General features: G+C 36.1%; 1 protein-coding gene across 1 annotated transcript in view; it reads left to right on the top strand.

The window, feature by feature from the left end:
• AHR (aryl hydrocarbon receptor) overlaps positions 1 to 11,878 on the top strand; it is a 49,988-nt gene extending 38,110 nt beyond the window's left edge. The window contains exons 10-11 of the mRNA XM_059396752.1: positions 6,337 to 7,579; positions 10,146 to 11,878. Coding sequence (XP_059252735.1) covers positions 6,337 to 7,579; positions 10,146 to 10,292 — 1,390 coding nt within the window. The 3' untranslated portion in view covers positions 10,293 to 11,878. The remainder of the gene's footprint in view (positions 1 to 6,336; positions 7,580 to 10,145) is intronic.
• Positions 11,879 to 15,868: the final 3,990 nt, after the last annotated feature.

The following is a 15,868-nucleotide window of genomic DNA, read 5'->3' as shown; positions in this document are numbered from 1 at the left end:
TATATAGAATTATAGAAATAAACAATGAAAACTCTAGGGTTTTACTCTATGAAAGAAGGACAAAAAGGTAGTGCCAAGTGAGAAATAAAGAATGTTGTGTCTACTATATGCTTTCTAAGCAAACTAGTTTCTGAGTTTCTTACATATTATGTAAATTGAGTGTTTTGTCAAATACCATATTGCAAATATTTTCTCCACTCTAGAGAGCTGATGTTTGTATTTCCTTGAGGTAAGTATCAACATTGATAAGTTTTTTTGAAAAGGCCATCTTTTCCCTGCTGTACTGTATTTTAATTAGGGGATTCTGTCTGTGGTTCTGTTTCTGGGTTCCGGGAGCCTAGTTATCTTTTTTCACACCAGCAGCACATGGTTTTCATTGCTCTGCCTTTATAGTAAATCTTGATCTCTCAGTGTATGCTCTCCATCATGTTTGTTGAGGATTTTTGATTGTTCTCCTTCAAGATTGTCTTCTCTGTTCTTTATCCTTTTTATTTCCATACATATTTTAGAAATCAGTTGTCACTTGTCACCAGAGTATCTGTTGAGATTTTGAATGGAATTACATTGAAACTATAGCTTATTTTGGGAGAGTTAACAGTGTTACAGTATTTTTACAACCTGTGAAGATGGTGAATGGATGTATGTATATAGGCATATGGGCACATGAGTATGTACCTATCTTTGTTTCAATAATGGGTTGTATTTTTCCTACCCGAGTCTTCCATATTTTTCTTAATTTTACTTCTAGATATTTGGTCTCTTGTGATAGTATTCTAAATTTCTAAATGCTCTATGTGTATAACAATTCCTAATTGTTGATTTTTTAAAATATTGGCTTGTATTCAGTGACCTTCGTAAAATCCACTTTTTTCTCCTAATTTGTCTGGATTATTCCAGATTTTCTAACACATACTATGTATGTAATTTCTTTCTTTTTAATCTTCAGACATTTGTTATTTCTTAAAATTCCTTTATTGCAATGGTTAGGCCCTTAGTAAAATGTAAAAGAAATAATGATTCCAGGTTTCATTTTTGTCTTCTTCCAAGCCTAAGAGAGAAACCCTTTAATATTTTACTGTTGAGGATGATGTGTGTGGCAATGTTTCCTTTTGCTATTTAGACATACATACATTTTTTTAATTTAAAAGTTTTCCTTCTCTCAAGTTTACTAAATATTATCATCATGAAAGGGTATTGAATTTTGTCAAATACTTCCTCTGGATTCATTGTCATGATGATGATTTTTCTCTTTTGTACTCTGTTTTCTTTTTAGTTAAGACCTATAGTGATTAGGAAACATTTCCTGATACTAGAAATTTGTGCTTTCTCTCTTAATATTGCTAGAAGGCCATTGTTTTTAGTCTTCTCAAGGATCCAAATTTGTTGATTTTTCCTATTTTATGTTTGTTTTCTACATCAGTTAGGTCTTCTTCTTATTTCCTTCCTTCTCTCTTTGAGTATAATTTGCTATTTTTCCAACCTTTTCTTTAAGGTATTGATTTCCCTTTAAGTACAACTTCAACTATTGTCTTAATGTTTTGATAGGTCATGTTTTTTCCATTCATGATTTGTTTAGAAATATAGAGTGGTATGTACTTTATACGTTGGGGATTTTCTAGTCTTTTTGTTACTAAATTTTAGGCCAATTTCACTGAAGTTAGACAACATTCTCTGATTTCATTTCCTTGAATTCTGTGGTAGCTTATTTATGATCTAACATATGGTCATTGTTGGTAAAAATCCCATGTGCTTTCATTAAGAATGTATGTTCTGTTGCATGTATGGTGTTCTTCATATGTCAGTGGTCTAGTTTGTGCTGTTCATATTTTTATTATTTGAGTTTTGTGTTTGCTTGTTCTGGTAGTTATTTGTTGCATTATCTCATTACTAATGAGGCAGGACGTCTTTTTATCTCTTTCTAGGGCATTTTCCTTCCATGAATTTTCAGTTCCAGTCATTTGCCTGTTTTGTACTGGTTTGTTTGGCTCTCTCTTGGATGTCATTGGAGCTGTTTACTTAATAATATGGATATTAAATTGTATATATTTATACACACACTATAGTATAAATATATGAAATTATAAATATGACATATTTTCTCCATGCATTGAACTTGATTTATGAATTCTTTTGCTATGCAAGATTTTTAATTTTTAGGTCAATTATACCACTGTTTTCCTTTAGAGAGCCTATTAAGTTTTTTACTTAGATATGACTCTGCCCTCTCAGATTTCTAAAAATTTAAGTATAATTAACATGCAATGTTAGGTTAGTTTCAGGTGTACAACATAGTGATTCAACAATGTTATACACTGTGCAATTCTCACTGTAAGTGTACTTACCACCTGACAGCATATAAAGTTATTACAGTATTATTGACCGTATTCCCCATGTTGTACTTTTCATCCCCATGATTTATTATACCTGGGAGTTTATACCTCTTAATCCCATTCATCTGTTTCACCCATCCTCCTACCGCTTTCCTTCTGACAACGACCAGTTTATTCTCTGTATTTGAGACTGTATGTGTCTGTATGTGTTAATTTTGTTTTCTAGACTCCACATAAGTGAAATCATGTATTTATCTTTCTCTGGTTTATTTCATTTAGCATAATTTCCTCTAGGTCCACCCATGTTTTCACAAATGGCAAGATTTCATTCTTTTTTAAGGCCGAGCTTTTTTAAGAAGATACCATATCTTCTGTGTCCTTTCATGTAGTGATGCACACTAGGTTGCTTCCATAATTCAGTTATGATCAATAATCCCGCAGCAAACATAGGGGTGCATTTATCTTTTCAAATTAGTGTTTTCATTTTCTTTCGGTAAATACCCAGCAGTGGAATTACTGAAGTGTATGGTATTTCTGTTTTTAATTTTTTGAGGAACCTCCACACTGTTTTTCAACAGTGGCTGTACCAATTTACAGTCCCATCAACAGTACACAAGGGTTCCCTTCTCTCCACATTGTCAACACTTGTTACTTCTGGTATTGCTGATTTTAGCCATTCTGACAGATGTGAGGTGATACAGCATGGTAGTTTTGATTTGCATCTCCCTGATGATGTTATGCTGTTAATCTTTTCATGTGTCTGTTAGCCATCTGTAGGTTTTCCTTAGAAAAATGTCTCTTCACCTCCTCTTTTTAATTAGATTGTTTTTGATGCTGAGTTGCACAAATTCTTTATGTATTTTGGATATTAACTCCTTATTGGATATATCATTTGTAGGTATTGTCTCAAATTCAGTAGGCTGCCTTTTCCTTTTGATGGTGGTTTTCTTCACTGTGCACAAGGTTTTTTTGTTTTGTTTTGTTTTGGTATAGTCCAAATTGTTCATTTTTGCTTTTGTTTTCTAATTTCTTCTACTAGCCTCTTATAATCATATGTATTTCTCTATTGCCTGCAGTTACTTTTATTTCTGTAATGTCTGCTGTTTATTTCTGATTTGGTTTTGTTTTGTTTTTTCTTGTTCCTGGCTAAACACTTATCAATTTTATCTTTTCAGAGAACCAGCTCTTGGTTTCAATAATCCTTTTTATTATTTTTATAATCTCTATTTCATTTATGTCTCCTCTGATCTTTATTAATTTCCTTCCTTCTACTAACTTGGGTTTCATCTTTTCTTTTTCTAGTTGCTTTAAGTGAAAGGTTTTCTTGAACTAGGCCTATATTGGCATAATCTTCTTAGAACTATTTTGCTATGTCCCATTGTGTTTCCATTTTCATTTGTCTGTAGATAATTTCCTTTTTCCTTTTGTTTTCTTGGTTGACCCACTGGTTGTTTAATAGAATGGTGTTTAGCCTCCATGTGTTTGTGATTTTTCTAGTCTTTTCCCTTATAACTGATTTCTAGATTCGTAAAAACAATATGCTTGGTTTCTGTCTTAAATTTATTGAGTCTCCTTTGTGACCTAACATGAACTTGGAGAAAGTTTCATGTGTGTGTTTTGCTTCTTTTGGATGGAATGCTGTGTGTATACAAGAAGTACATCTGTCTAAGGTATCATACAAAGCCAGAGTTTCCTCATTGATTTTTCTGCCCTAATGATCTATCCATTGATGTAAGTACAGTGCTAAAGCCCCACTGCTTTTAGGTTTATTAATGTTTACTTTATATATTTTAGTGCTCTTGTGCTAGGTACATAGATGATTAGTTATTGTATCTTTTCTTTAGATTGGTCCCTTTATCATTATATAATGCCCTTATGTCTTGCTCTAGTCTTTGTTTTAAAATCTATTTTGTCTGATAAGTATTGTTCCCCATCCCCCCTTTTTCCCTTTCATTTGCATGGGGTATTTTTTTTTCCATCCCTTCACTTTTAGTCTGACTTTGCGTTTAGGTCTGAAGCTAATCTCTTGTGGGCAGCATATTAAAGGATTTTTTTTTAATCCCTTCATTCACCAATCTTTTGAATGGAGCATTTAGGCCATTCTGTAATCAATAGAGATGTACTTATTGCCATTTGTTCATTTGTTTTTTTTTATTGTTTCTGTAGTTGTGCTCTCTTCCTTATTTTCTTGCTCTCTTCCCTTGTGATTGATACCTTTTTTTAGTGTTACACTTGGATTCCTTTCTCTTTTTTCGTGTGTATGTATCTAATATACATTTTTAGTTTGTGGGGACCTTCAGATTCACATATAACACCCCAAGTATATACCAGTCTATATGAAGTTGGAACATGTCATATAAGCACTGTTTGTACTACCCCTCCCATTCTTCCATCTTTTGCAATTCCCAATTTTATAGATAATTGATTTTACCACTTTTGTCTTTTAACAATCATAAGGTTAAATCAATAATTTACAAATGATTGATTGATCAACCTCTACTATAGGTTTCTCAGTGAAATTTTTTCCTTGCAAAATTGTCTTCTGTTATGCTTTATTCTTTTTTGCTTAAAGCACTCCCTTTCACATTTTCTTGTAAGACTTGCTTAGTCATGATGAATTCTCTTTTGTTTGGGAAATTCTTCCTCTCTTCTTCAATTATGAGTGATAACCTTGTTGGGTATTCTTGCTTATAGGTTTTTTTTCTTTTTAGCATTTTGAATATCCCATGATGCTCCCTTCTGCAAAATTTGTGCTGAAAAAGCGGCTGACAGCCTTTATGGGGTTTCCTTTGTATATAAGTAGCTGCTGCTACTCTTGCTGCTTTTAACTTTGATAGGGCTTGGTGTGGAGCTCCTTGGGCTTATTGTTTTTGAGACTGTCCTTGATGCTGTTTCCTTCCCCAGCTTAAGGAATTTTTCAGCTATTATTTCTTTACATATGTTCTCTGCCCCTTTCCTCTTTCTCTTCTACTGGGATCCCTATACTGTGAACATTTGTGTGCTTGATGTGGTCACAGAATGCCCTTAACTCATCTTCTTTTTCTTTTTGCTGTTCGACTTGGGTGCTTTCCATTGCCCTGTCTTCCAGGCCAGTGATCTATTCTTTTGCATCTCCTACTGTGTTGCTGATCTCGTCTATTTTTCATTTTAGTTATTGTAGTCTACTCTTATCTCTTTGTTGAACTTCTCACTGAGTTCGTCCATTCTCCCAATCACCTTGAAGTCTTTAGCAGACTATTTAGTTTGTTACTGCTTTTGCCCTACTCTTTTTTTATTTTTATTTTTTTTAAAGATTTTATTTATTTATTTGACAGAGAGAGATCACAGTAGGAGAGAGGAAGGGAAGAGATCACAGAGAGAGAGGAAGGGAAGCAGGCCCCCTGCTGAGCAGAGAGCCCGATGTAGGACTCGATCCCAGGACCCTGAGATCATGGCCTGAGCCGAAGGCAGCGGCTTAACCCACTGAGCCACCCAGGCGCCCTTGCCCTGCTCTTTTATTTGGAGCATATTCCTCTGCTTTCTCATTTTTGACTTTCTAATTAGGTAAAACAGCTCCTCTCCCAGTCATGGAGTAACCTGTAGGAACCTCTCCAGTGTAGATTGCAGGTCTCTGGCACCTTCCATGGAGTGACTGCTGCTGTAGTGGGCGCAGAATCCTGGGTTGCTCTATACAGGGGGCATGCTGGCCAGGATGGTTAATTCTTAGTTTGTTTTTATATTTGGATCTTTATTCCATTCAATTAATTTTTTTCTGCAGGATGTCAGGGACGAACACTTGAGTGTGGAAATAATGACTGTACTAAGTTTTGGGGCAAATTCTAAATCACTTCAATTTGTCAAAAAAGTTTTATAACACTGGTCATTAGGAAAAATATATGTCAATATTAAGTTCATGCTCCCTACTAGCAAACTCATTAGAGTGGGTTTTGCTTGCTGTTTTTCTTTTAAATTTTTTATGTTAAAAACTCTTCCTAATATATACCAATTTCTTTATACCCAATTTTAGAGAGGAAGAAGGAACAGAACATTTACGAAAGCGAAATACGAAGTTCCCTTTTATGTTTACTACTGGAGAAGCTGTGTTATATGAGATAACCAGCGCTTTCCCTCCTATGATGGATCCCTTACCAATAAGGACTAAAAATGGTACAAGTGGCAGAGATTCTGCTACCAAATCAACTCTCAGTAAGGATTCTCTCAATCCCAGTTCCCTCCTGGCTGCCATCATGCAACAGGATGAGTCCATTTATCTCTATCCTGCCTCAAGTAGCACACTGTTTGAACGAAATCTTTTTAATGAACCTGTGAACATATGCAGTAATTGGCAAGACACTGTCACACCAATGGGAAGGGATAGTATTCTGAAACATGAGGAAATAGGTCATTCTCAAGAAATGAAACCAACACTCTCTGGAGGTCAGTCAGGGCTCTTTCCAGACAACAGAAATAGTGACTTGTACAGCATTATGAAACAGCTAGGCATTGATTTTGAAGATATCAAACACATGCAACAGAATGAGGAATTTTTCAGAAGTGACTTGTCGGTTGAGGATGACTTCAGAGATATAGACCTAACAGATGAAATCCTGACATATGTCCAGGATTCTTTAAATAAGCCTACCTTTGGGTGCTCGGATTACCAGCAGCAGCAGTCCGGGGCACTGAACTCGAGCTGTATGGTACAAGAGCACCTGCGGCTGGAACAGCAGCAGCAGCTCCAGCCCCACCAAAGCCACAGATCAGTGGAGCAGCAGCAGCAACTCTGTCAGAAAATGAAGCACATGCAAGTGAACAGCATGTTTACCCAATGGAGCTCTAACTCGCCTGTACCTTTGAGTTGTCCTCAGCAAGATCTACAACAGTACAATGTCTTTCCGGACTTAACTGGGACCAGTCACGAGTTTCCCTACAAACCGGAGATCGATCCTGGGCCATACACACAGAACTTGATTCCCTGTCATCAGTCTGTGTTACCACAGCATTCCAAGGGGACACAGTTAGACTTCCCCATAGGGAACTTTGACCCATCCCCATACCCTACTACTAATTTAGAAGATCTTGTCACATGTTTACAAGTTCCTGAAAATCAAACACATGGACTAAATCCAGAGTCAACCGTAGTAAGTCCTCGGTCCTGTTATGCCGGGGCCATGTCCATGTACCAGTGCCAGCCAGAACCGCAGCCCAGCCATGGGGCTCACATGCCGTACAACCCAGCAATGCCGGCTCCACAGGCATTTTTAAACAAGGTAAGGGTTTTAGCAGATTCTGAATAAACTCTTTCTGGGATTCTTCTCACATTAGAAATACATATGAGTTATAAACTTTTTATGTCTGTGACTACTTTTTTATAAGCCAGGACTTTTCCAGTATTGCTATGTTACTAATACTAATAGATTTTTTTAAACCCAAATTGTAAAGGAAAAACAAGTCAAGGGCTAAGGCAACATGAATGTGTCCATAAGTTACCAGGTGAAGTTAGTGAAAAGTTTTTGTTTAGGATCCTTGTGTTTCTCTTTCTTCTTTTTAACTATATGTCCTTTAAAAATTCAGAGTTCAAATATATATTTGCATTTTTTAAAGTAATTTCTTTAGGGGCACCTGGGTGACTCAGCTCTTGATCTTGACTCAGATCATGATCTCAGGGTCACGAGATTGAGCCCGGAGTTACACTCCATACTGGGTGTACGCGTGCTTAAGATGCTTTCTCTCCCTCTGCCCCTCCCCACCCCCTTACACTCATACCCTCTCTCAAAAAAAAAAAAAAAATTTTTTTTAAGCTCAATCTTTTTAAATGGGCTATCATCAGTGTAGTTGTGCTTTCTTCAAATGCTTTTGTCCTTGCTAATCCCTGAATTCAGTGCTCATTTCCTCAGTATTCTCTGGCAGTATGCTCACGTTATCTGCCAGACCCTCGGTTTATCCTTTAAGATGCAATGTTTTCTTCTGACATTTTTTAAAAAAGCTTAACTCATTGGTTTTCTCTTATGTGGTCAAACTTGAAACTGTATTTTCATTTTATTTTTTAAATTTTTACTTATTTTTTTTGAGTAAACTCTATACTCAACCTGGGGCTTGAACTCAAACAACCCCAAGATCAAGAGTTACATACTCCACTGAGCCACCCAGACACCCCTGTATTTTTTTCAAAGTGTCATTAAACTCTACCAGCAATCACACTTTAAATTTAAAAGTAATCACTTAAAAAAAAAGTTAACAATGATGATAGCTGCTCCCTATGGCTCCCTGGGAATGTAGGTTTACATTCATGCTTTTCCGTTAGAAAATATTTAGTTCATTTTAAAGTTTAATTAAGTAGGCTTCTGAAGAAAATCCTGTTCCAAATTCACTGGTCTCTATTTACTATGTATTAAAGTTATAGATTAGCAACAAAGATTCAAGTTCATATTTGTAATCATTTTTTTATGACATCTTTCAGACATTTGGTCTGTAGATGAGCTTTGTAGTAGGAAACAGCAGTGGAAGTTTTCCCTTTGATATATGTCCAGTATATCCTCCTTCCCAACATCCTTCAATTACCTCAAAATTTAGTTTTTGGTTACAGTCTACCTCACAACCTTGCTGTGATGTGGCATAGGTGGGTAACTGGAGTAAACTGTTGACAACCTGATCATTGAGTTTAATTTTTTAGTTAATCATAGTTTAAAATTTCATTACCACAGGTTCTTCATTTTCTCCCTCTACTTTGTATTACTTCTTGATGAATAGTAAGATAATAGGAAATCTCTGGACCTGTAGAAAGTTTTAAACTTCCCTATGTTGTTCACATTATGTTTCTATTGGACAGCACTTCTTATGACAACAATTTAAAGAGAATTGCTGACATGCATCACGTTATGACTGATAAGTGTCATTCATTCAAAGCTTACCATTCTCTGAACAGTAGTGGCTTCCATTTGAAGACGCCACATGGCTACCATTCATTGAAGACCTAGACAATGGGACTTTTACTGTATATTTAATATATGTTCTGGAGGACATTTTAAGTCTAATGTTAACATCAAGCCTAATGTTACATAGGCTTTATCTGAAGCAACTGAAGGTACGATTTCAACCTATTTGAAAGTTTCCACAACTTTCATGATGTTCTAGAATACAAAGGTTCTAGAATCTATATAGCCCTGCTGAACTCTCCCCCAAGAGCATTACAGACTAATTAGACTAATTTTATTGTAAGAGGATGAGAGCGCAAATTTTATTTGGTAACTTAATCTGTAATTAGGACCATTTTAATAGTACTTGTCAAAAGCATGAAACAAAAAATTGGTTTCAGAAACCCTACCCCTTTCTATAGTATTTTAAGAATATTAAGACATCTCCATCAGAGCTGACCTCTTAACGGGAAAGTCCTAGTTCCTTAATTTTGAATGCAGTTCATTTATTGGTACCCAGAACTTGACTATGATGAAAGCTGGGTAAAGCAAACCTATTTATATCAGAAAAATATAACTGTGAGTCATAACTGGTATTCTCTGATCCATCAGTTCCTATCCAAACCAAAGTCAGTTTGTTCATCAAATAGTCTTCTAATGTATGGAATGCCACATCTGCGCTGAGACCAGTGTATCACACATCTGTACCATCTAATGGAGAAGCCAAAGGTTATAAATGTAACACATAGTATGGGCTCGGTTGGTCTTCACTGAATGACTTAAAATGTAGCAACGGTAAAGAATTTGAAGTTTAACTATGCAAGGCAATTATTTTAAAAATGCATATCACTGTACCATTTAGTAGCTTAAGATGCTTTAAAGATCTAGTCTAATTGATTGTACTGCTATTTTTGTTTTACAGTTTCAGAATGGAGGAGTTTTAAGTGAAACCTACCCAGCTGAATTAAGTAATATGAACAACACTCAGACTCCCACACATCTTCAGCCCCTTCATCACCCATCACAAGCCAGACCTTTCCCTGATTTGACATCCAGTGGATTCCTGTAATTGCAAGTCCATTTTAAGCACCTTGGTTTTTGGAGGAGTTTGCAGAAGATTACAGAATAATAAAACTGTCAGAGTTGGTCATCAGCAAGTTTACATGGAGGCATTGTTGTGTGTTGTTCATGCTCTTTCTCCAAATCAACCTTCAATGTTTTTAAGAGTTAAAAAAAATTATCGAAAATACATATCCTATAGTCATTAAAATAGAAAGTGTGCTGCCACAGAGGCTGAGATTCCATCTCTATGTCACGTGGTTCGGAGTACCAGAGAATATATAAAACTTACATAGGGGAACTTGAGGACACTCTTTAAAAAGTATTTCATCTTTTTCTCCTGACAAATTTCTGAGTTTTCAACTTCTAAGTTGTCAATACACCAAATACAAAATTAAACTCTTTCCTTTTATCTTTAGCTTCGGCTTGTATCTCAGATATTAAAGTAAGTGGTTTGGTGCTGTTATAAAAGATAATCTCAGTGCTTCCCTCCTTCATTGTTAATGTAAGTGCCTCACAGTTTTTTATACCTGTAACACTGTAGGGTGTATATTTGATAGAAAATATACTTTTTTAAATAACATTCTGCACACAAATATTATTTGTATTTCTTAAATTCAGTCATTTTTATTATTCCAAGCATGTTTTAACTGCACTACTCACCCATTTCTTCAGAAAAAGGGCAAATAATGATTAAAAAGGTATTTATTTTATAATCTAGCTGCTTCTAGACTCTAAAGGTTGCTCTGTGCCTTATGTTGAAAAATTTTGGAAGTCAAATGTGTTTCCGAATTATAAACATTAAGACCGCAGCACTAAAATTTCAGCAGTGTTTTCAGATGAAAGAGATATACTACCGTTTACCTTTACTCAAATCTCCATGATCATTGAATGTTGCAATGTGGAAAATCTGCTTGAATGCAACGGTGTTTATTAACTTGCAATGGGGAGAGGTAGCTTTATTTCTAGCTCTTTAATTAATCCCCATTTCAATGTGTATAAATTCTTTAAAAACTATTTTAGATCTAGAATGAGCTTTAAAGTATAGTATATTGACTTTATAAATTTCACTTCTTAGTACAGTGGAAACTGTTTTTCTCATATTTGAGGAGTGTTAAGATTGAATATAGCAATGTTTGATGCAAAGTATTGTTATGAGTGAAATGAATGGTGCATTTATAGTTTATAATGAACAAAATTATTTGTAAAATATTTTCAGTCATTCATTTAAAAAGTCTATACCATATATATGTACCTAATTTGGGTCTTACATATTTTCATTATCTAAAACATTTCATAATTTGTTCTCAGCATGAGGTATCATTAAAGATTTAGATCAGGGTCTGCATTAATATTCCATATTTTTTTTTACATTTAAGCCTTTCATTAAGAGTCTTCATGTAACCATTTCTGTTAGTCTTTTCCACATGTTATTGGTTGAATTATTTAGCAGAAAAATAGGATTTTAAATTGTGAATAGAATAACACTTATAAGAATAAGTGCATACTTATACAGTTAAAAAATTTAAAGCAATAGTGTATATTTTATCATATAAAATGACTAAAATGTATCTAATAAAATCACATTAAACCAAGTACACTTTTGTCTATATTGCTAAGTGCCAAACAAAGGATGCTCTGTGTGTACCCGCTCTAACGAGGGATTTGTTTCTATATGATGTGCACTTCGGAGGATATGGATGTGTCTAACTTGAATTTCTCCAATACCAGGTTGTTCTTACAGTATCTCAAGATTTGTCAGTGTTCCAGTGTATTAGGAAGCTTTCAATCATTACCATGCACCAACTCCTTTCTCAGTATTACCAAGTTCTATGTAGATGTTTTCACAACTTTTCTCTTTTCTTCAAAATGTTACTGCTTACCTATGCCATGCATACGTTTTTGTTTAAAATATGATTTATAACATCCTTATTAAACAAAATTGTATACAATAATATATGGTAATAAAATAATCACTAAGTATAAATAATATGCTTTAATGTAAATTCTTTCTGGTCCATATAGAGGAAATGAGCATGTTTAGTTAGAGTATTCTAACTATGTTAGCTGAAAGCAATCTACACTATTTAAGGATACATTAAACAATAATTTATAAACTTACTAGTTTCTGCCCCCGGATATTTTAGCCTTCACCTGAATTTATATTTTTTATAAATCACTCTTCAAATAACTTCATAGATTAAATAAAGTACTTCTGAAATAGAATGTTCTTTTAAATCTTGTATTAGTGTTATGGATATAGTGATAGCTCAGATTAAATTTTAAAATTCCATTTTCATATTTCAGGAATATTTGACAGATTTTTAAAACAACTTGTCATGTGCTTAAGTATGGATCAAGCCTATATATATCCTCTAACAGACACAAATGATACAGTAAGACTTCGGCATTAAATTCCTGACTGTTAAAACATTCACCAAAAGTTCTGCAGTTAGAATTACTTGAAGAAAAAAGCATGAGAAAATGAAGTTTTCATTCTAACATTTTTTTACGTTAGTCTTATGTTCAGCCTTTCTAATTATTAGGTTCATGTATCAAGATGTTGACAGAAATCCCTAACAAGTTAGTACCATACTTAATTGTGAACATTTTAGAAAGACTGAGTCTTTTAGCTAAGGGTGACATAAAATAATGACTTTTAACCATCTGACTTGAGAACATTCAGTACAAATCCAGATAATCCTATTTCTCATCTTCGCTTTCACTCACATCACTTCCATTAGCAGGAATGACTTCAGCTTGCCTCCTTTCTCCAAGCCTACCACACACTGACCCGGCAGTTAGCTACTCACAGGACTGGGTAGATACACCTCACTGATTCTTCCCCCAGTGCCTGCAGATGACCTTGCTGGCAGTTTTACTAATAAAATTGCAATCACCAAAACTACTCACACATCCCCAGGGTGCCTGCCACTTCAGCTCAATCTTCTCACTGTCCTTGATCTCTGAGGCTTATCTCTGGTATGTGAGGAGAGGCTCCCCTAACTCCAAGGTGAATACCCTTCCTTTCCAAGCCTTGCGCACAGAGCATCTACATTTCCCCATCCAGTCTTGGCTCTCCCTCTCTATAAACTCCCCTGGGTGCAGGTTCTCCCTATGTCCTGGAAATAACTCACTTGACCCTGCCACGTTTTCTTACTAAATTATTTTCTTCTTTTCTCTAAAACAATTTTTGATCTCCTGAAATTTAGTTATATTCTCCACCCTTCTTTTATACTGCCTTGTGGAAATTCACTTCTTTCCCTCCTTGTTGTAAGCTGATTTGCTGTGGCCCAGCAGCCAAATTGAACCCTCAGTGAACTTTTTTCCTTCCTTAGTTTCTGTGATACTTAGTTTCCCCAACCTCCTATCCTTTCTTTTTTGTGCTACTTTCCCCCCTTCCCATCTGGCAACAGGCTTACTTCTGACCATTTGTGATTTTGTTTCTCTCTATACGGTACCTTTGGAAACACATGTATTCTGCAACTCCTCCCTTTATGAATTGCTTCCATATCTGTTATTCCACGTCTAAAAAAGGGGGTGAGCTATAAGACACCTCATAACTGACTGACATTTGTGGAACATCCTTTTCCTCTGAAAATGTAGCAAAGCTAAGCACACAGACCCTGGAGTCACATTCCTGGCTTTCCACATGTATGATATGAATTGTTGGGAATATTTGTTACTGAGTCAGAGTTTCTACAAAATAAGGGTAATACCTGCCTCCCTGAATTTTCAGTTGGAGGATTCAATCAATAATTCGTGTAAAAATATTTAGTTCCCAATGGCAAAAACTGGAACAATTTGACCAACAAATAATTGCATTGGATTAAAACCTAAAGAATAAATATCCAGGAGTCCATCCTCCTATATATAAGTGATTAAATAAATAAGTGAGCAAGAAGGGGTAAATCTTCCTGAAGAAGCCTGAATATTTGTAGATACGATACTTTCCAATCAATGAAGATTAATACCTCCTCCTCCTGGGTAGGGGCTAAACTCAAGAACTTGCTTCCCAAGAACAAGGGTAGAAAAAGGGGGTGACATGATGAGTTTATAGAAATCTGGCAAGCACTGCTTAATGATGGAGGTTGGCATCACCAATGGTTGAGTCATTGTAGCCTCTCTAAAGGACGCTGGGACACACACACTTCCTCTCTATGATAGCTTCAGAAACACATAATCCCAGTCTAATTGTGAGAGAATATCAGGCAAAACACAAACAGAGACATCCCACAAGAACTCCTTGGAGTTTTCTTTTAAATGTGAAGGTCAATGAAAGCAGAGATGGAGACACTATCACAGACCAGAGGAGAGGAAGTAGGCATGGTGACCTAATACAGTATGGTGTCTGGGACTGCATCCTGCCACAGCCAAAGGACACAGCTGCAAACAAGTTGGGATCCAACTGCACAAAGAAGGCAACAACTACCGAAATCCCAATAAAGCTTCACAGTGGTACGCGACTATGAACGAATCTCCTAGTTTCACCCACGTCCCATGGCTGTGGGAGACATTAGTGTTAGAGGAACCTGAATGAAGGGCATATAGGAATTCCAGATTTTTGCATCTCTAATGTAGATCTAAAATTATGCCAAAAGAGTTGATCTAAAAATCATTTTCCTATTTAAAATAAACCACATCGTTTTTTGATTGCCACATAGTAAGTCCTCAATCAATAACTACCTGCCATTCCTCTTTCCCTGTGATAGTCAATCTCTTCTCAGTCAGAGGTTAAATCTTGCCCATGACATCAATCCTTCTCATTCTGTTTCTCTGATGCTTTGCTGACTATCTTGGTTTTTAGTCTCCAGTGTTCCTTTCCACGTTTACCTCCTGACATCATCCTTACCAATGATCCTCCTAGCCTTATTCCTGAAACTCCCACACATCAAATACCATAGTCTCCTTTTCCATGCCAGGCGAGGACAGCCACAAATCAGACTTGCAACATTTGTGAATGCCTCATCTCCGCGAACTTGAAATTTCAGTTTTTAATCACTATCTTCTCTTCTTTCCCAATCCTGTCTTCTTTGATTACCTCGCCCTTCTGTCTCTAGTGATCTCCAGTCCCCAGAGGGCACATTATTCTTTTTCAGTCCATCAGCCTGGACCTCGCTATCAGGAGTTCAGCAAAACTACCACTTGTCTCCTGGAATGGCTCACTTCCTTATGGGTAATGGCCCCTCCAATCCATAGTCCTCGACATAATACCTTCTTTTCCTCGAAAGCTGGAAAAAGTGACAACGCGGAAGGGCCTCACCACAAACTCTAACCATGCTTATGGCAGAGACTGACAGTTACCAACACTGATAGCATTTCCCCTGCCTTCTTAGTCGGAGAACCCCAGCTTTATTTGGATCACACTGAGGGAAAGGGACTACATTTTCCAGCCTCCTTTATAGAGAGGTTAGCTAATGTGAGTTTTGGCCAAAAACAGGAAAGCAGCATGTGTGGGATACTTCCAGAAAGTCTGCTTAAAGAGACCTAATGTGGCAACAAGGAGCCTCCATTGCCTTTTTCCTTTCTTCTGCTAGCCTGCGCATGGCATGTGACAAAGACAAGAGCAAGCAGCTCTCTTGAACT

Source organism: Mustela nigripes, chromosome 4 (assembly GCF_022355385.1).
Source record: "Mustela nigripes isolate SB6536 chromosome 4, MUSNIG.SB6536, whole genome shotgun sequence".
NCBI lineage: Eukaryota > Metazoa > Chordata > Mammalia > Carnivora > Mustelidae > Mustela > Mustela nigripes.
Note: the sequence above shows the minus strand (reverse complement) of the source record. Positions and strands in the feature narration are given on the sequence as shown.